General features: G+C 41.6%; 1 protein-coding gene and 2 long non-coding RNA genes across 3 annotated transcripts in view; 1 reads left to right on the top strand and 2 right to left on the bottom strand.

The window, feature by feature from the left end:
• The window catches only part of LOC145423319 (uncharacterized), a 412,017-nt gene extending 406,096 nt beyond the window's left edge, over nucleotides 1–5,921 (bottom strand). Inside the window, exon 1 of the long non-coding RNA XR_013904375.1 lies at nucleotides 5,776–5,921. This is a non-coding gene — a long non-coding RNA (uncharacterized LOC145423319). The remainder of the gene's footprint in view (nucleotides 1–5,775) is intronic.
• A 9,627-nt stretch (nucleotides 5,922–15,548) lies between these two features.
• On the bottom strand, nucleotides 15,549–21,393 carry LOC145423316 (uncharacterized). The gene is made up of 3 exons (XR_013904372.1): nucleotides 21,290–21,393; nucleotides 21,064–21,159; nucleotides 15,549–15,708 (listed from the first exon to the last, which is right to left on the bottom strand). It is a non-coding gene; the product is annotated as an uncharacterized LOC145423316 (long non-coding RNA).
• A 2,416-nt stretch (nucleotides 21,394–23,809) lies between these two features.
• Nucleotides 23,810–26,606, top strand: LOC113024939 (uncharacterized). Its single transcript, XM_080295620.1, has one exon. The coding sequence runs from the start codon at nucleotides 23,859–23,861 to the stop codon at nucleotides 26,400–26,402; it is 2,544 nt and encodes an 847-aa protein (XP_080151746.1). The 5' UTR covers nucleotides 23,810–23,858; the 3' UTR covers nucleotides 26,403–26,606.
• The last annotated feature ends 496 nt before the right edge of the window (nucleotides 26,607–27,102 follow it).

Raw genomic sequence — 27,102 nt, 5'->3', positions numbered from 1 at the left:
GTCGGCCTCGCCTGGTTCTGCGGCTGTGTTGCTGTCGCCCAAGCCTCGTTTTGCCCCTCGGGATCGCCGGCCGCTTTCCGGGCCGTCAGCTGGACATCGTTGCCCTCCGGGTCGGCCCCCTGAACTTTTGACCTCTGACCTGCTGTGCTCTCAACCTCCGGGTCGGCCCCCTGAGCTCATGGATTTTGGACTGCTGGACCGTTGGCCTCCTGGTCGGCCTCCTGAACTTTTGAACTTTCTTTTGTTTTGCTGTCGACCTCCGGGGCGGCCACCTGAACCGTTTCGCCATTCACTCCTTTTCTGCCGAGATCATGGTCGCCCTCCTGAAACAGGGTCTCGGACTCTTAAGTCCTTGTGTTTTGACTGAGTGCTTCAGATTCTTTGTTTTTTGTGGTTTTGTTTCAGGCCCTCCATCCTGGACCCCCACCGCCTGCCCTGGGTGGGTTGTTTTCATTTTGTTTCATGTTTGTTTTCTTGTTGCTTCTTTTCTTTGTTCATGGTTTTGGGCGTCTGGAATCCGCCCTTGAAGGGGGGGCTCTGTCATGATCCTGGGTCTTTTGACCCAGCGTTTTAAGTTTGAGTCTATTTTGTTCATTAGGTTATCTAAGTTCATTTGGTTATTAGACTCCTTGTGTTTTCGTCCCCTGTATTTAAGTCCTCTGTTTTCAGTGTGTGATTGTCAGGTCGTCTGTTGTCCACACCATGTTTCCCATGCCATGCCATGCCATGCTTCCAAGTTTCTTGTCTAGGTTTTTCTTATTGTTTGTTTAGATTCCCCAGTTTAGGTTTGTGTTAATTTTGCTTCAGTTTGCCTTGCCCTTTGTTTGTACCTTTTCTACTAGCCATATTAAACGGCTCGCCTTTTGTTAACATTCAAGTTCTGTTCCCTGTTCCTTGGAGTCTGCATTTTGGGTCTTTTTGTCAACCCCTACAGTCTGCCCTCGCCAGACTGTGACACAGAATGGAAACTAAGAAATAAACTGAAGTGGGAGAGCTAGCTAAACAACACTGAAATAATAATTTGCTGGGTGAAACATGGGATGACATGCAGGGAGAATCACAGGGATGAGACGCGGAGAAAAAACGAGAAATGCAGATGAACCGACAACGAGCACAGGTAAACACACACTATATATCACTAAATACCACAGAGGAGAATGAGGAATGGCAAAACAGCAGTGAGGTGTCACGGTCTGGCTGGGGCAGACCGTATGTGTTGCAGAGGAGGACTCAAATGCAGACCAAAATGTGGTGTGGATAACAAAACAAGCCGTTTATTGAGGCTAGCAACGAGGGTACAAAATAATAGGGCATCGGTGAAAACTAAACAATAACCTAAACTGGGTAAACTAATAACAAAACATGAAAAACCTTAACCATAGTGAACTGACAGAGATACCTGGAGATGAGACATGGATGAGCAGACGAACTGACAACGAATGACTGAAAGCACGCGGACTAAATACACACCGGAGGATAATGAGGGAAGTGGGAACACATGGGGAAACAGCTGACACACATGAACATAACGACGTGACAAGGGGAGCGTAACAGTAACAACATAGAACCTAGGGACACAGGAACCCTTCAAAATAAAACAGGAAATCTAATGAAACGCAGACCTAACAACATAAGACAAATAGATAAGAAACACACGAAGCGAAGGGCAAGGGAGACTTCACAGGGTATGACAATACAAGGGGGAACTGATAAACAGATGCACATAGGAAACATAATAAGCTAGAACATACACTAACAGCATCAAAAGAACTGAAACTCAAAACACTGGGTCATAAGACCCAGGACCGTGACAGTGAGGCACAGCTGATCCTAATTGACATGAGGAGACAACAGACACAGACCTTCAAAGTAAAACAGGAAATGTACGCAGACAGAAAACAGAGGAAACACATGGGTAGGGATGACTCGACACTAACGAGAGGGAACACAAAACCAAAATTTAATTGGGAAAACCTTAACAGAATACATAACCAGTGTAAACAAGAAAATAGTATAATATTAATAAACACAAGACCCTTAGTCAACAGACTCATGACCTTGACAGTTTCCATTTAATTCTTGTTAAGATTTGTTAGTTCTTAGGTTTTGGTTTCTGTGCTCCCTCTGTTTAGTATCTAGTCTCTGTCTCTATGCCTGCCCTGGTCCCATGTCTCCTGTTTAAGTCATCCGTGTTCTTGTCTTTCCTCTGCACCATATTAGTATTGCATCTCTGAGTCTGTGTCTGTAAATTCAGTCGGTGTGCTTCCCGTTTTACTTTGAAGGTCCATGTCTTATGTCAGTGTATACTGTTTTGCTCCCTGGTCTCATCCTGCCCAATTAGTCCCAGCTGTGTTTCCCTTCCGTGTACCGTTTACTGATTACCCCGCTGTGTATTTTAGTCCTCTGTCATTCCCTGCTTGTTGTCTCGTCGTCCGCCCAGGATGCTGTGTTTTTTTCTTGTGTGCTCCTTGTAGTTCCCAGTGCTGTTTCCCAGTGTCTTAATGTTTAGATTTAAGTTGGTATTTCTAGTTCATTGTTTTCAGTTTTGTTTTCGGTATTAAGAGTTTTTACAGCCTCGATAAAGCTGCCAATGTTGCCATGAGTCCTGCATTTGGGTCCAATCTCCAGCCTGCCACACAGCAATTCATGACAGAAAGAAGGTACATAACTGAAAAAAGCGCACAGAATGAATAGAGAATGCTTGTGACCAGTGTGAAGCGAATTATAAAAAGTAAATGTAAAGCTTCTTATTACGAAAGCTGCAATGTCACATGGGGGACAGTAGGGTGACAGCGTTCAGTTCAGTGATAGCTGTCAGATAGAAGCTGTTTCTTACTCTGGCAGAGGTCTGGCAATTTAGTACCATCTGTTTTAACACAATGGGTTTTTGCTATTTTTAAACAATTCTTAAATATGTCTTATGAATCATGTCCTATACCTGTACGATCTTTTTTAAATGAATCCCAGAATCTCAATACTAAAAGCATGTGCTTGCTGTTATCATGTCACATTTTTAAACCAAAACCAAAAGGACTTGGAGAGGACCCACTCAAGCAATGACACAGCTGGCTTTATATCGTCACATGCTTTCTGGTGTACTGCTATAAATAACAAACATTTTCGCAGACAAAACATGGTTTCTCAAACGAAAAAACAACATTGCTGGAGACAGATAAAATCTTCTTGTCCCTTAGTTTTTTATCAACATCAGCTGAGTTTGTTTTGAGACTGGAATGCGACTACGCAAGTAAGGGGTTAGATGAAGAGGATGTTGGGCCTATGCAATTTTCAATACCCAGCATCCAGGCTAACAGGAAAACAATTAGTAGCTTAGTGTTCCAAGATTCAGAAGAAGGAACTGCTATCACAGCTACAGATTGATGAGGTAATACAACACAAGTTGTGTAAGGACACAAGAGGAGGAGAGGAAACTGCCTTTGATACTGTTTGTGAGATCCACTGTACAATGGAACCACTAAGAAAAATGATTTTTTCTCAAATCCAGGATCATTTTGATCTCATAATGCCAAATAACTTCAATTGGTTTTTCCTTTTCACTTTCCACTTTTGCTCAGTTGTCCTTTAAGTAAACTATGTTCCAATTTCTTTCTGAAAAACTCTTTATTTAAATTAATTTCTTCTAAACAAATTAACATTATGAACTCCATTTCCACATAAAAGTGTCTTCTCCTCTCACATACAAATACACAAGCACTATTTCCTGTGAAATTACATGTAAAGTAAAACTCATGAGAAATAAAGATTTTACCTTTCTTTCAAGATTTTCTGTAAATTCTGTATTTGACAAACTGTGTTAATTTAGCAAATGATTTTGATATCAAAAATAAAAATCAAAATAAAATAAGAAGTTACACACAGAGAATGAAACTAAGACATAAGGGCTTGACACTTGGATAGGGGAGAAAAAGATATAGAGGTGAAACTAGGACAGACATGAACAGACCAGAAATTAGGGAACTGTAAATTGAACTTGAAGGCACTCAAAATGTGACATGTTCCGAAACTAGAACAAATTACCTTATACATTCAAAGAAGTACATAACAAATTCAACCTTCACAGACAACAAATTCAAAACAAAATTCAAACAATGGGTTGAAGATCCAGGACCATGATGATCCTAAACCAAGGCACCTACACTGTGCTTGCTGAATTCATGTCAAATCTGTGCATAGACTAAGCCTTTGTTTGAATTCTCTTCTATATTTAACTCCCTTCAGTTAAAATGCTGCAGCAAGAGTCCTGACAGGGACAAGAAAGGCAGAGCATATTTCTCCTGTATTGGCTTTCCCTCTGTTACACTACATTTTAATTTGCTGCAAAGTTTCTTTCCCACTCCTGGGGCCCGTTCTTCGTACGTCGCATACTACATCCAAGATCAAATGACACATCCAAGACCAAATCATCGCGCTAACCGTGAGCTCGCTAATCCGGTTCTCCGAACACACCTGTTGTTGACGATTAGTACAGCTGGATGAAGTAACGTGAGATCACTGGGTGTCGTAAAAGGGGCTACGCATCGATAGTAGAAACATTGATCGGCAACCCTCTGATTGATCGGCGAAAATGTCGAAGGAGCGCGCTCGGCTCGGTATTTTTCGGCAGCAGAGCAAGAACCCTTGAGTGAGGGATTTCAGGAGTTTCAGAGTTTAATCAGAACGCAAGGGAACACTGCAAGGGCTGCAAAAGCAAGGAGAGAGGGCTGGCAGAAAGTTGCTGACAAATTAAACTCGTAAGTAATTTAATAATAACAATAATAATGGAGTGGATTTATATAGCGCTTTTCAAGGCACCCAAAGCGCTTTACAATAGCACTATTCAGTCACTCTCACATTCACACACTGGTGGAGGCAGCTACGGTTGTAGCCACAGCTGCCCTGGGGCAGACTGACAGAAGCGAGGCTGCCATATCGCGCCATCGGCCCCTCTGGCCAACACCAGTAGGCGGTAGGGTAGATTTATTATATTACACTATATTATCCAATATTATATTACATTATATTATAATATGTTATATTTTATCCTCTTTCACATTAGAGCCACAACAGGACCCACTAGAACATGGGAACAAGTAAAAGTGGAATATAAGAATATCCTACAGAATGGTAATATTTATCACTTATATTGCTTTTCGTCTCTTGGAAAGAGACCCTGGAATAATCTGTTTGTTTGTTCAAAACAGCAACCAAGAAAAGGGCAGAGCAACAAAAGACAGGTGGTGGTCCTGCACCCCCTCGTCAACAAGTTGGTTAAGTGAATAATACCCTCACGGGAAAATCGATATCTCTCTATGAGCACACTGTCGCGCTGAGCTAAAGGATCCTGTCTGTCCCGCAATATACGCTGAATTCTGAGGACTCTCCTTATCAATCTTGCACCTTCCGCAATGGGTGGCTCGCGTATACGGACAGGACATGGCTGCGACAGACTTCCCAAATCCACCTTCGCTTTTATAGCCGTGGTCTCCCATCTTGATTACACGAAGTAATTTACAATTACTACTCTGAAATATGAATTACATCTGTAATAATCACATACATGTAATAGAATGTTAATAGTACATTTCCCTTTTTTAGGAAATGACCTGTATGTATCTGTGTGAAATCAATAAATGGATCAGGTGCTGCATTGTCTTTAGTTACATTGATGTTATTTATTTATGGTGAAACAGTGGTGGAATATCGCTGTTGCTTTCGTATAAATGACGCGGGCATACCTGCGTGGCCGCGATCTAATTCTGTTTACATAAAGTAAACCTGCTCCCGAGCAGGTTTACGCTTACGGCTCTGTTGCTATGACAGCAAGTCCCGGATGAGCTTCGGGGAACCGAACGATCCAAGATCACGCGAAATCGTCAACAATCTAATCCAGCTAACTTACTTAGCGAGGTACGAAGAACGGACCCCTGGAATTGCAGCTACTACAACACTCAAAGAATATCTGCTGAGTCAATCAAATTATTTCACTTTCATCTGCTGACAAACAGTGGCGGTCCTAGCCTGTTTGGCGCCCTGGGCGAACCCCCCCTACACACACACACACACACAAACACACACACACACACACAAACATGTTAGGGATTGTACATTAACATAAAACTGTTGTCGGAACCATACTGAATTTAACCAGAGAAACACACAGACATGAAGACAGAGAGAGTATGCATAGTATGCAAACGGCTACCAAACAGCCATCATAATTCGTCATAAAATGAGAACAGGACAAATCAACAATTGACAATGACTAATTATTATTAAAATCTGTAACATAATGTATTTTTTTGGAGTTTAGTCTGTTACTTTTACTATTTTTACCATTTCTGTAACCCACATATTTCCTTAGGGATTAATGAAGTATTCTGATTCTGATTGTTTCAGGATGACCTGCCATTATCCAGTGACACATCTGCTTACCTGTATATTTTGCTCGTTTCTCCTCCTCTTCTTTTCTGTTTTTCTAAACTGAGGAGCTGATGACTTTGAACTTTTCTTGTCCATTTTCAATGGCTTGTAATTTTGCACTCCAGCATGAACACCCATCCCTCAACTCGAGGATCACCACAACACAACCTAACAGACCTACACCTCAGTTCACAGATTCGCTTTGTCTAGGGTTTATTTCTGGGATTTCACACAACCCAGGATTCAAATCATGAATACATAATGGGGTTGGATTTTTATGAATGAAATGGGCTCTATTTGGAAGCAGCAGGTCTCCCCCCCCCATTCGACAGGTTGTGTGTGAGACTTTAAATCATCAAACTATAAAATATAAATTTTAAATTGTTATTGATCCCTTTACCCCGAGTCCTAAAGTGTATATGTCATGGTGCTGGGTCGTTGACCCAGTGTTTTGTGTTTTATGATTATTTTCCTTTGTTCTACTTATTCTGATTTTGGTATTCTGTGTCCTTCTCCCTTGTGTCCGGTTCGTGTTCTAGATTTCCTGTTTTATTCTGAAGGTCTCTGTCTGTTGTCATTGTGTTCAGCTTGTGTCCTCCAGTCATCATGTGTATTCGGATCAGCTGTTCTTCCCCCCTGTGTGCGATTACCCGATTACCTTGTGTGTGTATATTTAGTGGGTGTCGGTCTGTGTTCGTTGTCTATCGAATGCCAGGACTGCCATAATGAATTAATTAAATACACCATTAAATAATTAATTAAATGTGGCAATAATTAATTAAAATTGGAATTAATTAATTAAATAAATAGTTATGACACATGTAATTAATTAATTATTGACACATTTAATTAATTATTTATGTATTTCACATTTTAATTAATTATTGACACATTTAATTAATTATTGACACATTTAATTAATTATTTAATGATATATTTATTTATTTCATTTTGGCAGTCCTGGCGTCTGGCTCTCATCATGAAATAATTTTATCTGTCAGCCTCACCCATCAAACTCAGGGGGCGGGGTTAACGCTGCCCATGCAGCTTCTCTAACATTTGATTGGTTGCCGTGCAAAGTAAGTCAAAACAGGTCGATCCTAGATAATCGATTGCTTGTGTAGACTTGGGGCAGCCAGGTATCCCAGAATGCAGATCAAATCACAGGCAGCAATAGTGGTGGTGTAGTTTTAAAATACCCCGTTTTTCTGTCACCAGCTACACTTTTAACAGTGTTTTAGCCGCGAATGTCACGTCTGGTCAGGTTGTCAACATAGAACATGTTTGCAAAAGTGCTCAGATGTTTTCAGAGATTTCACTAGCTCTGCTAACAATTAGTATGCAGAGTGCACCCAGGGGGTTACGTTAACCGGTTTGTTTACATATTCCACTCTCCGTGTTCCACATGTTGCATTCGCAGATTCTCATTTTCACCGAACGATCGTCTCTTTCCGCCTGGTCTTGTGTCTCTGTGCTTCTGTAACATAAAGAACGAGCTGACATTTTTCTCACGAAACCAGCGATCAGCTCAACAGACCCTCAGTTTACCTGCATGCATCCTCCTCCTCATCTGTCAGCTGTTTAACACCTGCTGCTAATTCAAGAAACACGCCTACGTTACCTGGTGATAGTCACAGTTTAACTGGGCAGCCGGTGCTCGATATAAAGCAATATCTTGTGCAGAAAAATGCGCTGACAAGTAAATATAGTGTTTTCCCCGAGCGCAGAGCTGCTGGAGCTCGTTTCCTTACAGAGCACTTTATAGGCGAACAGCTTTATCAGCGGCTGATGTCCAATCACCGGCACACAGCTTTCAAACCTCAGCTGAGTTTTAGCTCTCAGTGGTTAAACGCTGGACTTCATTCACTCAGGTTCTGTCTGTCGGGTCACGTTTACTTCGCTGTTTTATTTACAACTGAGCAAATCGGTTTGGATGAGGTTAAAGTTACGTTTCATAACTGCATAGTTTCACAGACGTTTAATGGTTCAGTGGCACATGTGTTAGACTGAACTATCATCTAAATATCATCTGTTTTTTAATAGTTATTCAACTGTATTCTAAGCACCAGCTGTCTGTTAGAATGTGATTTTTTCTCTCTCTCTCTGTTGGCAGAGGTATAAAAATGCGCAGGAAAATCTGACATGCATGGCAAACTTCACCGACGATATTTAGGGAGGAATAAACACACGTCAAACATAAATGAACCATTTGCCTGTCTCCATAATTGAGAGCATTTTCTCTTATGTCAACACTTTCTCTCTCTCTTTTTTTTTTTTTTTTGCTTTTTCGGTCATGTTATGTTTAACTGTCAAAGGCTTGTTACAAACTATGAAACACATCGTGCAGACTTCTGGATGTTAGAAGAAAACTAATACTGCTCATGAAGGAGACTAAAGGCAGGAAGGTGTCCTTTAAAACTAGAGATGGCACGATACCACTTTTTTATGTCCGATACCGATATCATAAATTTGGATATCTGCCGATACCGATATGAATCCGATATAGTGTTTTTTAATCAACAAAACTGTTTTTTAAAATATCTTGCTGCATTTTGCAAGTCTGCAAGTTCATACTCAAGTTTAAAACAACAACTACACTAAAGCTATTCTGTTATACCTGTATGCAAAAAAAAATATTTCATAGTTCAGCAATACTGATCAATCTAATAAACTTAAACCTACACCATCCTCCCTATTCTGGTATTTTAAAGAGTACTTAGCGTAAATATTAAGCAACCTAACTAATAGGGTTCCAACTCCCAGCAACAACAAAAATAAATAAATAAAAAATAGGGAACCACCCCTCACGCTCCACCTCATGATGCTTAATCGACGTAATCAACCTTAATTTGATGCAGTGTGAAAAAAAATGCACAGAAATCAATTATTTTTCAAGAAATATTAAATAGATTCAACATCTTTCTTCAACAAAATTGCAGACTGCACAGATGGTACCTTCCCAAAGGAAAATGTACTATAGCTTACTAGGGATTATATATTAGACTTAATAGTCACTATGTACAGTAATTGACTTCTATTCATTTTACATCAAATTAAAACTTTGGGTGTCAGATAAATATTTATTAAAAGCTAGACATTTTAAATGAGAATAAGAAAGAAAAGTATGTCTTTGTGCCCCCTTTTCCCAGTTAATGCCCTATCGGCCCCCCTGGCTAAACTTTGCTAGATCCGCCCCTGCACAGTTACCAGCCGTCAGCTACGTAGAAAAAGATCCTGGTGTAGAAAGTAATATTAAATAAATTCTAACAACAGCTTATCAAGCTTAAACGTGCTGCTGTTGTTCAGCCGCTGGTTTGCTCTTTCTGGCGCAAAGTGGACCAAAAACAAACAAGAGAGACTCGCGACAGAAAAGCCGATCAGCTGATCATTTAAGCAGTTTCATGATTGAAGTAGCAGCCGGAGAGCGAGAGGCAGTCGCTTGTTAAGCTTAACGTGGGAATGCTTTACAAACATTCAGAGATGGACTTACACACTTGCTTTACTTCTCTCGGGGATAACTTTGTCGGAGATGAAATGCCAGGTTGCTAGCGAAGCTCCAAATGCTATCCAGACCACCGACAGGTCCCGCATGCCACAGCTGCTCTATCACGTGATGCATACTGCTCCGACGTTCTGAGGCGAGTTACGGCGTGTTGCAAGTTTTGTGAGGTGCTTTCGTGATATTTAATGGATCGGATTACATTTTTATTTTTCTCCGATATCCGATCCAGTAATTTAGGTCAGTATCGGACCGATACCGATACGTAATATCGGATCGGTCCATCTCTATTTAAAACTAAACATGTTAATAGGACCTCCCTATTTATATCATAGTTTATGATATAGCACGTGTATTTCAGTAATAGCCTGCTGATTTCAGTGTAGTGGTGAACAGTCGCACAGCTCACGTGGGCGTTATCTGTGATACTCCTTAACTATAATTTATCCAAGTTAACTTCAGTTAACCATTCAGACGGTTCTTTTGCAATGACAAACATAAACACCCATGCTGCCGGTAGGTTTCCTCAGTGCCAGCTGTTAACATTATAGCTGATTATGCAGTAACCATGGTAACCACGGACTCTGAGCGGCTGGATCGACAGAGGTCAGACAACAATTTTACATGTATGATCTTAAAACAGGACACAGCCACTATACGTGCTGGTCTCATATCAAATGTGAAGGCAGACTGAGTCTATGTTTGACGTTTGTTTATATCTAATCTTCCTTTTGAAACATTTAAACAGCAGCGAGTCTGCAGCTGAGGGAATACAAATTCAAATTGTCGGAACAGGTTTGCTCGTTTCTTGGATTCATTTGGTGATTTATTAAATGTATAACTGTTATTCTAATCTGCTGCTGGGTCTCTTACACTTTTCTTTATGCTGTATATTTTCACGTCTCTGGAATAGTTGGAAGTTAGATAGTCAGCTGAGAAACTTTGTGTTAACTCATGGAGCTGAGGATATCGTGGATATCGTGGATATGCTGACCTCGCTCCGTGGTGTACAGAGCGAGGTCAGCATGATTAATATTCACAATAAAAATATTAGCCGAACATCATGAAGTCTGTATGTGTTTCATAGTGTCGAACAACCTTTGTACAGTTAAAGCCAGCAGTTACTACATGACAGAAACACCAACGTTATCTCTTTTATGCGTTTATACACAGGTCACGCTGATTACTGAACAAAAACCCAAAGATCAGATGTCAAACAGGTTTATTTGCTCTCTCTCCTCCTTAAACACGTTTTTAATGTTAGTTATAATTCAGAATTGGCGACTGAAACACGTAGGACACATAAGAACATCAGGAAATGAAACACCGATAAATATAACCTCAGTAAAAGAAGTCAGCGGGGGTTACTACTAGGGCTGGGCCATATTATACCGTTCACGATAATACCGGTATAAAGTTTGGCAACGATAGGAAAATGAAATATCGCGATAGAATGTGGGCAAAATGCGCATGCGCAGTGCCTTTGTTTTCATACGCACATGGCAGAAAAAGTATGGCGGCAATGGAGGATGACACGGACGAAGGCGCGTCTTTGAATGAAGCGGGTGAGCCAGAATTGGTCAGTAAAAACGGTGCAACTTCGGTGGTGTGGAAGTGGTTTGGTTTTCGTCCATCGGATACCCACCAAAGCAAAATTTTTTGTAGAACATGCAAGCGGGCCATCGCGGCGAAGGGAGGAAACACTACAAACCTATTTTATCATTTGAAGCAGAAGCACTCCTCTGAGTATAAAAAAGCCATTAAAGCACGTGAAGAGTTGTCCGCTTCAACTAGCGAGGTGGTAAGACCAAAGAAGATGACTCAACAAACAATCAACGTAGCTTTAAATAGCTCCATGCCTTATGACAAAAGTAACAAACGCTGGGGGGAGCTAACTAATGCAGTGACACATTGTTTAGCCAGGGATATGATGCCTATTCAGAGTGTGGAAAGAGAAGGTTTCAAAAAGATGCTTAAAACGTTCGATCCACGCTACAAGCTACCCACAAAGAAATACTTCTCTAAAGTCGCCTTGCCTGCTTTATATGAAGAGATCCGTACTGAGGTGTCAAATGCGTTATCTTCGGTGGAGTTTTTTGCGTCCACCACGGACATGTGGTCAAGCCGAACATCAGACCCCTACATGAGCCTCACAATACATTATGTGGACAAAGACTGGAAGCTACAAAACAAGTGCCTCGAAACATGTTTTTTCCCCGAGGACCATACTGGGGAAAATATAGCCAGAGTCTTAAAAGAGTTCCTCAGCTCGTGGAATCTTCAGGAGGAAAAACAAGTGTGTGTGACGACTGACAACGGGGCCAACATTGTGAAAGCCGTCGCACTCAACAACTGGACCAGACTTTCATGCTTCGGACATCGCCTGCACATTGCAATAGGTACGTTTTTTTTGGGTTTTTTTTGCTATAGGTAAGTTAATTATAACGTCAGATTAAGAACTTATTGTATTAGTTTAAATGATGGTAATAATACTGTTTGTTCTGCCTTTTATAACTTAAATCGGATATTATAGTTGTAAGCTGCCCTAGAGCTCCCTCTAGTGGCTGCTTTGGGTTCGGTTACTTTGGGAAAGGAAAAAAATGAGAACGTGAAGAAGAAATAAAAGATGGCGGAAAGTGATACCGTAATGTTATCGTTCTAAGCTGATACGGACCTTAAAATGTTGTTGTCTTGGACAAGATATGTCTGTAAGTATGAGTGTCGATAAAATAATTATTCTTTTGTTTTGTGTAAAAATGGTACGATAATTTGTACATTTGAAAGTTTTATCTTGTTAGCTTGCAGTAAGAGGGTAACAAGCTAGTTTACAATGTTAGTTAGCTAATACAGTATTTTGTACTTTCAGTTTTACGATGGTCAAAGAGAAGGCAATGGTCAGAGGCCATTCTTCAATAAATCAGCGCAAAAAGGAAAATAAGTCTGGTTATTGGAGCATCGTTATCTCGCTGTCTAGCTGGTGAAACTAAGAGACTCAGGGCGAGGACAGCATAGTAAAAAGACATTAGCGCAGCGGGCACAACCACGAGGAGCTATTTTCAGCACATCAGTTATGAGTCTACGGTCAGGAAAGCAATATCAACTGGATCTTCCAGAAGAGGAAGAAACACCAGACCAAAGAGAAACAAAACAAGTGCACAACGCAGAGGATATGGAGAACAAGGATAATGCAAGCAACGCAGACACACAGGCGGAGTCTAGACGCTCGCGTACGTCCAAGCGTTCATCCACAAGTTCTGCAGCACTTAAAGCACGAGCAAAAGCAGAGGCTGCACGTGCACAGCTGGCGTATTCAGAAAGAGAAGCAGCTATAATGAAACAAAAAACTGAACTTGAGGCAAATTTACATGTTTTGAGCTGTCAAAAGGCTGTTGCAGTTGCAGAAGCAGAGGTTGCAGTTTATGAAGAAGAGGAGGAGGGACTCTCAAAGAGTGAACTGCGCTATCCATTGGTGGGACCACCCGCCAGTCCAAAACAACGCACAGCAGAGTATGTACAAAAACACTCAGATATTTGCCTTGAAGGATTCAAATTAAAAGTAGATCCACTTGCCTGTCACAAAGCTGCGCGTGAACAATGCGAAATGGCTATGAATGCAGATATAGACAATGACTGCTCACACAGTGCTCAAAAGGCTAATGTTAAAGTGGAACTCCAAACACAACAGAGAGAGAGACTGGATTCCCCCAAACCTTATCCGTACAACACTCTTCAAACATCAACAGAGACACAGGGTGTCCAGGATATTACAAGGTACCTGACACGGAGGGAAATGTTAAGTACTGGACTTTTGCAGTTTGATGACCACCCAGAAAACTACTGGGCGTGGAAGGCATCATTTCAAAGTGCTATTAAAGACTTGCACGTTACAGCTCAAGAGGAGCTAGATTTAATGGTCAAATGGCTTGGAGTGGAGTCTGGTCACCAGGCCAAAAGAATCCGATCAGTCCATGTCTTTAATCCAGCTGCAGCTCTCAACCTTGTGTGGCAAAGACTCGAGGAATGTTATGGATCTCCAGAAGTGGTAGAAAATGCACTGTTAAAAAAGATTGAACAGTTTCCCAAACTAAACAACAGAGACAACACAAAGTTAAGAGAGCTGGGTGACGTTCTGCAGGAAATAGAATGTGCAAAAGATGGAGGATATCTACTGAAGGATATAAAAAAAAACAACAACAGCAATAGAATAATATTAAACACAAAGTGAACCCGTCTTCCTTCATTAAATAGGTTCTTTTAGATGTTAAGGAGGAATTGACTTAACCAGGCTGGCGGAGAATGAAGACAACCGGACACCTGCAGCAGATGGGGGAATCAGTGAACTTTTATTGAGACAGAGACAACCTCTCAACACAGCTCACATCAGGAGATTCCTAATATTTGCTGTGAGGATGGGTATATATTCTCTAAAACTTACAGGAGGGGGTTGTGAGGACAGTGCTGCATTAGCAGAAAAACAACTCCATAAAAGGAAAGCGGCCTTGGGTGTTCTAGTCTCTTCGCTTGCAGATATCTTGCACCTGCAGAATGAGGCGATCGCTTCTTATCGCTCTCAAGGCCAAAGTCGTGAGCGCATATTTTTATTACACAGTTGCACAGTAACTTTAAAGCTGAACAATATTTAAAGCTGAATAATGTTTGATCAGATTATATTTTCTTCAAATCCCCCTTTTGACCCATCTTAAATGGGTCAACACACAAAAATAAGTAACATTCAAAGGAACACAGAGACGTGTCGAAGCCTGGCTCGAAAAACTCCTCGGGTCTTATCATTTGTCTTTATCTGTCATTGCAGATGAGGAGAAAAGAGTCCAGGCACCACCCTGCCCAGGGGTCGGCTGCAAGCAGTCTCGGTTCCCGATGAAAGCAGTAACAGCTGTCCTGCACACACGGATACAACGAGTTAGTGCAACCAGGGTAGAGACACAAAATTAACAGTTCCTGTAACCCAGCAACTAAAAAACATAAGTAATGATAAAAATGTGGAGAGTACAGAGTCTACTATAATAATGAGAGATATAAACGTGAAAATGTGAAAGAATAAATCAACCGTAAAATAAACCCAGAACGGTAACTGCTAAGGACATTCAAAAGTGAATATGGTAAAACGTGAGGAAGGGGTGTGGAAAAAAAAACAATTTATATCCAGTGGTGGGAGTACACATTCGCTCAGGCTTAGGTCCGGAGACCCTGAGAACATCGCTTAACCCTCACAACCCGACCAGACACAGTTCAACCAGATATATCCTTCAAGAGGAAGTGGGTGAGGGAAACAATTAATAACAAGCCTAATACAAAACACCACAGAGAAACAACCATTCTAGAAGCATTTAAACAAGAGAAAGACGATAATGTTCGTCGCCCTCATGATCAGAGTTTTCATCATCCGTTGGCGAGGAGGTAACCGTGTCTCGTTTCTTTCTAAATGGATCGGGCGTGGGCAAAACTGGAGAGGAAGTGGTGGGCAAGACCCTAGGGGCTACATTTGTCAGATTGGGACTGTCAGAAGGGGGCGAAGCTTTTGAACTTGAAGGTGTCAGAAGTGTCGGGGGCCCTTCACAGATCAGGATTATGCCAATGGGAATGAGACCCAGGGCCAGGAAGCAAACAAAGACGCAACATCTTTGCCTGCCTGTCATTTCAGGGGGAAAGGGCCAAGACATGTTTACTTAGCTTGGATGTCGTCTAATAGAGGATGATGGGGCACAGAAAGGTGGTCCAGTTCCCCCCACCTCGCCAAGGGCGTGTTCTAGGAGTTAAAGAGCAACAACCTGAGAGAGAGAGAGAGAGAGAGAGAGAGAGAGAGAGAGAGAGAGAGAGAGAGAGAGAGAGAGAGAGAGCCCCTAATGGCCAGTTAGTGGGCTCTAGGTCAAACTGTCCCCAAATTTGTTATTTGTTATTATTACTTGTTTTCATGTCACTTGTCTGTTTTCTACTGCACCCCTCTCACCAAAGCAAAGCAAACATTAGCAGCACATTGACCGTAGTCAGGCATCCTCATTCCATAGGTGCTATAAAACATTTCCTGTAAATACAGTGTAATAGCATCCCCAACTCCTAACCCATAAACACCGTTTCTTCACACATCCGCCCAGAAATCCTGTAATAGAAAAACATTAAAACTGTAACCCTGTAGGGAAGAAAATGTAAATGGTAACGCTGCGCAGTTATCTCTGTAAGCAACACAAGACACAAAAATGGCATTTACAGGTTCACTCATCCTCGAATATTTTGTCATCCTTCTACTCCTGTAAAAGAAACCCACATAAATTCATCCACCCTTTTATCCTATCTAGGTGGAGGTGGTTAACCTTGAGTCATGGTCAAGTCTTGTCATCTTTTACCAGTCAGTCCGTTTGTTTTTATTCCCAGTCTTTCATCCATTCATCCGTTCTTTGCTGATAGTGAAACCTGTCGTCGCATCTAGTTTCCACACTCAGCAAAATGACGTCATCTCAAAAAGAAACAAGAACTTGAGTTTGGATTACCTCGCTGAATCCTTTTTTAAACAGGGACTCTCGTTTCTAATTGTCCCCACAAGTGTTTCCTCCAGAACCCATTTCAATGCGGAGAAACTCACTTACAACAATTTTCTCGCCGACGTGTAATGCTTGTAATTTCCGATGTGCAGATCTGCTTAAAGAAAAGATTCACAAACAAAAATCAGTAAATATAAAACAAAATAAAATGAAAAATAACAAAAACAAAATGCAGACGCCCGGGTCTTAGGACTTGTCACTGAATATTCTTCCCATCAATAAAAATACCAACCTAAACCTACACAGAGTCAAATCAACACCACCTCAACCTTTTCATATTCATAAACCTATATGTTTTGCGTTCGTGAAACAAAATTGAACCATTAAGTAAGTTGAGCTCTTGAAATGTTTTAATTCTCTTAATTCTGCCAGTTTATTTCAACACTTATTCAATGACTTTTATTCAACTGCTACTTGGTCACTCGACTTTTACCTGTTCAAATTGCCTAGGGTTCAACAAAGTCTAGATCCCCGTTATCATGAAACTTGAACGGTGTACGATGATTTACTTACAGTAATTTAGAATCATCACTCAACCTAGCTCTACTACTGGCACTGCGTGACTTTTCTCACACTGGAAACCAGAATTTAGTACAGAACTTTAATGCCTCAGGCAATCGCGTTCAAGGGCTGCCCCCCCTTCTCTTCTTCTTTGTCCGTGTGTTCCTCCTTTATTAAATCTCCATCACAATGACGTGGCGCTCTGAAATAAAACTCACACTGTTAATTCCTCGTTTTCACTCTGCACCACTGCTCAGAGTGTTTTCTTTTCTTTTTAGTGTAGAGTAAACAATTAAGTCGAGGCCTTAAGCCCCAGATATCTCGCACGGGCATCATTTTCATAACCAAACCGCTCCGGACTCTGCTCCCCAGACCACACAAATGCCCTCTGGGCTTATTATTATAGCAAATTCTGTATTTGACTTTGTTGTGTGCAGCATTGAGCCTTTGTCAGTAAAGCATTCTTCATTGCAGCAGCTAGAGCATTGTGTGTCACTTCTTAGTAAATTAAATCAACATTTTGATTTTAGTGCATGGGTATGTATCAGTTTTTACTCCCTCAACAAGTGCATAAGTGTTCATGTGTGTGTTTCCCTTCATTCTAAGTAGGCGCATGCAGAAGTGTGTGTTCGTGTGTTGGTATATGTTTGTGTTCATCACCTTCCTGTTCTGTAGTTTAGGTAAACCAGCGGCCTGACGCATGGCCTAGGGTCCTCCCCTCCTCTTTGGGTCTGTTTTCATCCGTTGTTGCAGCTGCCTGCATCTTCCTTACTTTGCTCCACGGCCTTCTGCAGCTCTGCTGTTCGGCTCTTCTCAGAGGTCAGCATCCTTCTGCTCACCGTCCCTTTTCCTCCGGGCTTAATGCGCGTCTCGTCACAGCTCTGTCAGCTGACGCAGCCTGGGAATTTCCCCCGTGTAGTGAAACGGGCTTTAGGTTTAGTGCTCTCCGTCTCTGCTGCATGAGATCACTCTTTTGCAGCACTGTTGACATCCTCAAGTTGTTGTTGTGAGTCCAGCTGCTGTGGCCTTCAGGGGTCAAAGGGTCAAAGATGGTCGCGGAGAGGGCAACGATGGTAGAGGGGAGGGTAGGAGTCCAGGTCAGCTTCGGCTCTCAGAAAAAACAAAAACAAAACAAAACAGGCGAACAGGAAAATGATGTTGTGTTGGCTGTGCTGTGTTGGCTGTGTTATCCCGAGAGGGGAGAAACAACGAGATCTCGTCTCCCCCCTTTTTTGTTTTTGTTTTTTTTTTTTTTTTTTTTTTTCTCCATATAATCAACTCATAACCCCTCAAGTTGACAGGACAACACAGGTACGTGTTAAAATTCTTAAGATCCTGTTTAGAAACCTAAAAAGGAATTTCCTATCATTCAGTAGTCATTTGTCTTAAACAATCAACAAAAACATGTCCCAAGTCGACCCTTTTAACCACTAAATTTGTCGTGTCCTCACTTAATCCTCAGACCAGTGTCTTTGTCTTTTGACGTTACGTTGTTGTCCTGCAACCCAAAGCGTTTAATTGTCAGTAATGTATGAACTATATCATTTAAAAACAGGTGTATGTTAAGTGTCGCTACTTTAACCTTGCATGTACGTGCACATGTATGTAAGCTGTTTCTTCATTGCATGTATGGGTGCGTCTGTATATGGGTTACTTTAACTTTTTCTCAAACGAGGCATTTCTCTAACACGCACATGTGTCTGTTCCTCACCCTTCTCATATCTTTCTCTGGTTGTGTGTGGTTTTATTTGTTTCAGTGATTTACCAGGAACATCTTTTCCTTTTCTCCATGTCTTCCGCCAGAGGTTAACCCTGGTGAGATTCAGGGACACAGCACCCAGAGCAGGTCAGCGAGAAAAACCTGCCTCAAACTACATTCTCTCTTTTTTGTTTTACCGGGAGGGGTGAGGACAACTCTGGTGTCCAGCCGTGAATTTTAGCCAAAGCTTGGCCTGTCTTCTGCTGCCGTACTCAGGCTTCCAGGTTAAGAAAAAACACCTGTATGAAGACACTAAACATACATTTAGTATTTGTATAAACATAACTGCCTAAATCATTGAACTCTTGAGGAGGGTGTATTTCAGAATCAGAATCAAAATCAAAAACTTTATTGTCATTGTCATGAGACCGACGACATTAAGAATGGTCCCTGATCATTGCATCATCCCTAGTAATATCAAATATAAAAAAACAATAAAATTCAATCAATAAAATAGATAGAATACTTAAAATACTAAGTATTCCCACCGTCATGCTTCAGACCGTGCATAGATTAACACAAGAGTGGCATGGTGGACATTTTTGTAGTATTCAGATGTGTTATTGCAGTTGGATAACAGCTGTGTTTGAGTCTATTAGTCCTTGCTCTGATTGCCCTGTACCGTCTGCCTTAGGGCAACAGTTCGAACAGGGAGTGGCCAGGATGTGAGGTGTCTTTTATGATGTTTTGGGCCTTTTTAAAACAGTGGGCGTTGTTTGACTCTTTACTAACTTTAAAACCCCACCATAACAATTTCTCACTGACAAACTTCTATGCATCCATTTAAACATGCGAAGCCAGCACAAAATCACACACATACCCCTACAGCAAAGCTTTAACATAACCACAATGCAACTCCTCCCTTAAACGGGAGAAATCACCCTGAATCAACCAACTCTATATAAAACGTCAAACAAAGATAAACCACAAACATTTCTACACTTCTGTGTCTTCCACGCAGCACAATAGGCAGAAAAACACCGATTACTCACAGTCTACAACAAAAGAAAAACCTGCTCTTTTCACAACTCTCACAGCTAAAGTCAAAACTCTTACCCAGTGCCTCTGAAATAATAAAAAATCACCAAATACTCGATTACTCTTTTCACTCGCTCCCTCTCACTCCCTTCTTCCTCATACAGCATACACGCTCGCTCCCGCGGACCCGCTCGGCCCCGCGGGCTCACTCGGCCCCCACCTTTTTCCTCTCACAGAGACAGAGAGAGACCCTTTTCCTTTTTTTTTATTTCTCCAGCACACATACACACACAGAATCCCAACTGAGAGAAAGAGGGAGAGAAGAGAAAAGAGTTGTAGAGAGGAAGTTTTTTAGCAGGAGTTTCAGATCTAACAGATTTATACAACTTATTTACACACACCGGTAATTTATGTTCTATTTATTGATTTTAAAGGAGAATTTGGGCCAGCTGGGTTTCTGCCTATGTTAGGCACTAACAGCTGGGGCGCTGCTTTAAAGGTGAGTCAGCACTGAAATATCCCTTCAGGTGTTACCAAGCTTCTACCAAACCGGAGTCTGGCGGGTAACCTTGCCTAGAGCTTCCTGATAGGGGTGCTAGTTGGTTGTCACCTTGTTCACACGTCTCATTCACACTTCATACATTACCTGCAGTCACTCATTACCCTCCTTATGTATGTAATAAATGTGTAAAAAAATTCTATGTGTGGTGTATTATTTTAACCAAAAGAGGAACCTAGTTCCTTTAATTGTGTAATCTGTGAACACGGAGAACCAAACTGTCCTGCCCAGTGTTCCACAGCAAGCATTCAGCGTGTATTTATGTGTGTCCAATATCAAACAGAACATCAAAACATTTAAAACACTAAAATCATCGGGGTTTTAAGAAGAGATCCGTTTTCTCCTATTGATCAAAGGGACCCCTCCTTTGGACTCCAACCAGTACTTCTCCTTTTAAGTTTTAGAGGATCTTTTCTAATAAAGTCCTCTGGGCCTTCCTAACCCTTCTGTAGTTTAGAGAATATTACTAAAAAATATTCTCAAGGCCTTTAACCTTTTAATTTGTTTAGAAAGGCGTTACTAATAAACCCTTTCAAGGTCCCAGACCTGCACTGAGGTATTTATCCGACACCGGAGAGCAACCCGTCGGCTGCAACCGTGGTCAGACCTCAGTTCACTCTTATCTTTATTCACTTATTCACTTATTTCTTATTCACTTATCTCTTATTCACTTGTCTGATTCTCAACAAGCCTTAAGTAAGCCAGACAATTTTGGTTATGAATTACTAGGAGTTTGGACACTAAGTATTTTTATAATGTTCAATATAGCAGAAATAAAAGGTCTGCTTACCTTGTTTTTGTGTGCACACAGCTTTTGTCCAAACTCCGTTCACTCAGACCACGGCCGATGTCCTCCCACCCGTTCCAGTTTGGCCTGGAGCGGATCCTGTTCGTGACGCCAATTGAAGGATATAAAAAAAAACAACAACAGCAATAGAATAATATTAAACACAAAGTGAACCCGTCTTCCTTCATTAAATAGGTTCTTTTAGATGTTAAGGAGGAATTGACTTAACCAGGCTGGCGGAGAATGAAGACAACCGGACACCTGCAGCAGATGGGGGAATCAGTGAACTTTTATTGAGACAGAGACAACCTCTCAACACAGCTCACATCAGGAGATTCCTAATATTTGCTGTGAGGATGGGTATATATTCTCTAAAACTTACAGGAGGGGGTTGTGAGGACAGTGCTGCATTAGCAGAAAAACAACTCCATAAAAGGAAAGCGGCCTTGGGTGTTCTAGTCTCTTCGCTTGCAGATATCTTGCACCTGCAGAATGAGGCGATCGCTTCTTATCGCTCTCAAGGCCAAAGTCGTGAGCGCATATTTTTATTACACAGTTGCACAGTAACTTTAAAGCTGAACAATATTTAAAGCTGAATAATGTTTGATCAGATTATATTTTCTTCACTACCAGGCCTCTCATATTTGGACACAGCTCGCGGAGTCAACCCCATTGTGGAAAGGTTACCATATGGACTGCAGGAAAAATGGATTGCAACAGGAGCAAAGTACAAAGAAGAACATAAAGTTGTTTTCCCCCCTTTCAGTGTCTTTTCAAAGTTTGTAAGACAACAAGCCAAAATAAGAAACGACCCAAGCTTTGTCATCACACCTCCTGCCGACACAAGCTTCAAGAAGGAGAAAAGCTTCAGAGGCAGTAACAGGCAAGTGATTAGTGTACACAAAACGGACATTCCTACAGACACTAGTTCACCTCAAAATAGTTACAGCAAGCCTATAGAAAGCCCTGACAAGGTATGCCCAATACATAAGAAGCCTCACCCTCTTAAAAGGTGCAAGAGTTTTAGAGCAAAGCCCATAGATGAGCGCAAGTCATTTTTAAAAGAGAACAGAATCTGTTTTAAATGCTGTGGCTCTACTCAACATTTAGCAAGGGACTGCAGGGCTCAAATAAAATGCATGGACTGTGGTAGCGACAGGCATTTAGCAGTGCTACATCCAGGTCCACCCCCTGCTCCAGCTGAGAGCTCTGGAGCTGATAAAGATGATGGCGGGGAGACACAGGATAGTGCAAATGCCTCAGTTGTTTCCAAATGCACAGAAGTCTGTGGTGATGAAGATAGCCCACATTCATGCTCAAAAATAAGTCCTGTGTTAGTCTATCCAGAAGGCGAAAAAGAACAGGCTAGAAAGATGTATGCAGTGCTTGATGAACAAAGTAACAAGTCACTAGCTAAGTCGCAGTTTTTTGAGCTCTTTAATATTAAGACACGCTCAGAGACTTACAAGCTCAGAACATGCTCAGGACTGTCAGATAATGTCGGCAGAACAGCAGTAAACTTCATGATTGAGTCAATGGATGGTAAAGTAAAGCTCCCACTCCCAAACCTGATTGAATGTGACATGATTCCAGACGACAGGAGAGAGATTCCCTCTCCACAAGTGGCCATGAAGTTCTCACACTTACAGAAGATAGCTGAAAAAGTACCTCCTGTAGAAGAACAAGTACCTATTCTGTTGCTTTTGGGAAGAGACATTATACAGGTACACAAAGTCAGAGAGAGAATCAATGGGCCACACAATACACCTTATGCACAGCGTTTGGATTTAGGCTGGGTTATAGTTGGAGAAGTCTGCATGGGGAAGACGCAGAAGCCCCCTAGTGTGAGTGTTCTCAAAACACATATTCTCCAGAATGGCCGTGCTTCTTACCTCTGCCCATGTCCTAACACGTTTCAAATCAAAGACCAGTTAAACACCACACCTAACCCCAAAAAGGACAGGGGAAACACAAACACCAATCAACTGGGAGAAACTGTTTTTGACAGGACAAAAGATGATGACAAACCAGCACTGTCAGTAGAGGACAAAGACTTCATTGACATCATGGAGAAGGAGGTGTATCAAAATGAATGTAACAGCTGGGTGGCGCCTTTGCCATTCCGCTCTCCAAGACCAGAGCTTCCGAGTAACAGAGAGCAAGCATTCAAGCGCCTCCAATCTCTCAGAAAGACATTAGACCGGAACCCTGAAATGAAAAGACAATATATCGAATTCATTCAAAACATGCTGGACAATGACCATGCAGAAGTCGCTCCACCTTTGGACTCAAACAAAGAACACTGGTACTTGCCATCCTTCGGTGTGTACCACCCACAAAAACCTAATCAGCTGAGAGTAGTCTTTGACTCAAGTGCAGAATTTGAAGGACAGTCCCTTAACAAAGTCTTATTAAGTGGACCCGACCTAAATAACACACTGCTGGGTGTCCTTATGCGTTTTAGGAAAGAGCCTGTAGCATTTTCAGCTGATGTGCAACAAATGTTTTATTGTTTTGAAGTGAGAGAGGATCATAGGGATTATCTGAGATTCCTTTGGTATGAAGACAATGATCCCGACCAAGGTATTTGTGACTATAGAATGAGGGTTCATGTTTTTGGGAATAGCCCTTCCCCAGCTGTGGCTATTTATTGTATGAGGCGTGCTGCAGTCGAGGGAGAAGAAAAGCACGGACATGATGCAAAGCAGTTTGTAATGAGACATTTTTACGTTGATGATGGTCTCGCATCCACAGCAACAGTGGAAGAAGCTGTTGAGACACTCACAAGCGCTCAAAAGATGCTGGCACAGTCAAACTTAAGGCTACATAAAATAGCCTCTAATGACCACAAAGTAGTGGAAGCGTTTCCTGCTGCCGAGAGAGCCAAGGATCTAAAAGACTTGGATTTAGAGTTGGACGACATACCCCTGCAAAGGAGCTTGGGGGTACTGTGGAATCTTAAAAAGGACTGTTTTACCTTTCACGTCACCACTGAACAAAAGCCGTTCACCAGGAGAGGTGTCTTGGCCACTGTTAACAGTCTGTATGACCCGCTGGGTTTCGTGTCACCCATCACAATGCAGGGAAAAGCTCTTCTCCGTGAATTGACCTCAGAGCAAAAGGACTGGGATGAATCACTTCCTGCAGAAAAAGAAGATGAATGGAGCAGATGGAGAAGCTCATTGAAGGATCTTGAGCGGCTTCAGATACCGAGGTGCTACCTCTCGTTCTCCCAGGCCATTGCTGTGAAAAAAGAACTGTGCATATTTTCAGATGCCTCCACCATGGCCATAGGAGCAGTGGCATATCTGAGAGCTATTGATGGTGAAGGTCAGTGGCACACAGGTTTCATCATGGGCAAGTCCAAAGTAGCCCCAAGACCCGCCCACACTGTTCCTAGATTGGAGTTATGTGCAGCAGTGTTAGCTGTAGAGATGTACGAACTCATTAGAGATGAGATTGACATTGAAGCAGACACTGTCAGATTTTTCACAGACAGTAAAATTGTTCTTGGTTACATACACAACAACACAAAGAGGTTCTACACTTACGTGGCTAACCGAGTGATTAGAATCAGAAAGACTACACATCCAGCACAGTGGTTTTACATAGCCACTAGTGACAATCCAGCAGACACAGCCACTAGACCAATTGCAGCTTCTGCATTGGCTTCTACAAACTGGTTTAGTGGTCCTTCCTTTTTGACACAACACGACATAGAGAAGTCTCACTGTGATAGTTTCACACTGATCGATCCTGACACAGATGCAGAGATCAGACCTGATATAACAAGTTTTGTTACCAAAGCCTCAGTAACACAGCTAGAGCCATGCCGTTTTGAAAGATTCTCTCATTGGATGAGATTGTGTCGCACTATTGCATCACTAAAGCGTGTGGCAGTATCATTCAAGAAAACAAACACAGAAGGTAAAGGCTGGAAGTGTTTCAGTGAAACTAACACCACAGATGAAGTGTCTAAAGCAGCAAAGTTCATCATTCACACAGTACAAAGTGAAACGTTCAAAGAAGAGTACAGATGCATAAAAGAAAATCTGCCACTTCCAAAACAAAGCTGTCTTCAAAGGTTAAATCCAGTTATTGATGAAGATGGGCTCCTCAGACTAGGAGGTCGATTGGCACCTGCTAACCTAACAAAAGATGAGAAACACCCACTCATTATCCCAAATGCTCATCATATAGCCATCCTTCTTATTAGATACTATCATGAGAAGGTAGCGCATCAGGGGCGTCACCTAACAGAAGGAACGCTCAGAGGTGCTGGATTTTGGATTATTGGCAGTAAACGGCTCGTCTCTTCTGTTATTTACAAGTGTGTTCTCTGTCGAAAGCTTCGAGGACGACTTCAGACCCAAAAGATGGCAGATTTACCTGTGGACAGGCTGACACCAACGCCACCGTTCACTAGTGTAGGACTGGATGTCTTTGGACCCTGGACGGTCACCACACGTCGCACCAGAGGAGGGAGTGCAGACAGTAAACGCTGGGCTGTGCTTTTCACCTGCATGTCCACGAGAGCTGTGCACATTGAGCTCATTGAAACAATGTCAACATCCAGCTTCATCAATGCGCTGAGGAGATTTTTCTGCATCCGTGGACCTGCTCAAATACTCAGATCTGATAGAGGTACAAATTTTGTTGGAGCATGCAATGAGTTGCAAATTGATCACAAGGACACAGAACTAAACTCATACCTGCAAGAGAAAGGATGCACATGGCTGTTTAATCCCCCACACTCGTCACACATGGGTGGCTCGTGGGAGAGACTTATTGGAGTAGCAAGGCGCATCCTAGATGGTATTCTGTTGAAAGCCGTACATGTCCAACTAACGCATGAAGTGTTAAGTACATTCATGGCAGAAGTAATGGCAATAATGAATGCAAGACCACTTGTACCAGTCTCAACAGATCCAGACAAACCAAACCTTCTCACTCCAGCAATGCTCCTTACACAAAAGGTCAATGCATTATTTGCACCAACAGGAAGCTTTGGACCGCCAGACCTCTACTCAAAGCAATGGAAGCAAGTACAGTGTTTGGCAGACTCTTTTTGGAAACAGTGGAAAAGTGAATATCTTTCAACACTACAGCAAAGGAGAAAATGGACTGATGATAAAACAAACATAAAAGTTGGTGATGTTGTGTTATTGAAAGATGCTCTCGCACACAGAAATGACTGGTCCATGGGAAAAGTTGTAAGAACATTTGAGAGCAAGGACAATAAGGTTCGAAAAGCAGAAGTAAAGACTGTGAAAGATGGAAATGAAAAAGTGTTTTTGAGACCCATCGCTGATATGGTTTTGCTTTTATCAAGTGATAAATAAGTGTTTGAAATAGCCCTAAACTGTTCAAAATGTTTATTAGAAAAGTTTGTTCTAGTGGCACAATTATATTGTACCAGGCGGGGAGTGTTCTGCCTTTTATAACTTAAATCGGATATTATAGTTGTAAGCTGCCCTAGAGCTCCCTCTAGTGGCTGCTTTGGGTTCGGTTACTTTGGGAAAGGAAAAAAATGAGAACGTGAAGAAGAAATAAAAGATGGCGGAAAGTGATACCGTAATGTTATCGTTCTAAGCTGATACGGACCTTAAAATGTTGTTGTCTTGGACAAGATATGTCTGTAAGTATGAGTGTCGATAAAATAATTATTCTTTTGTTTTGTGTAAAAATGGTACGATAATTTGTACATTTGAAAGTTTTATCTTGTTAGCTTGCAGTAAGAGGGTAACAAGCTAGTTTACAATGTTAGTTAGCTAATACAGTATTTTGTACTTTCAGTTTTACGATGGTCAAAGAGAAGGCAATGGTCAGAGGCCATTCTTCAATAAATCAGCGCAAAAAGGAAAATAAGTCTGGTTATTGGAGCATCGTTATCTCGCTGTCTAGCTGGTGAAACTAAGAGACTCAGGGCGAGGACAGCATACTGTTTGTGTTATTAATCTCTGAATGTGGGTAGTTGTACTGCAAGATATATATATATATATATATATATATATATATATATATATATATATATATATATTA

This window comes from Astatotilapia calliptera, chromosome 20 (genome assembly GCF_964374335.1).
Source record: "Astatotilapia calliptera chromosome 20, fAstCal68.1, whole genome shotgun sequence".
Lineage (NCBI taxonomy): Eukaryota > Metazoa > Chordata > Actinopteri > Cichliformes > Cichlidae > Astatotilapia > Astatotilapia calliptera.
This window is presented reverse-complemented; position numbering and strand designations above follow the sequence as displayed.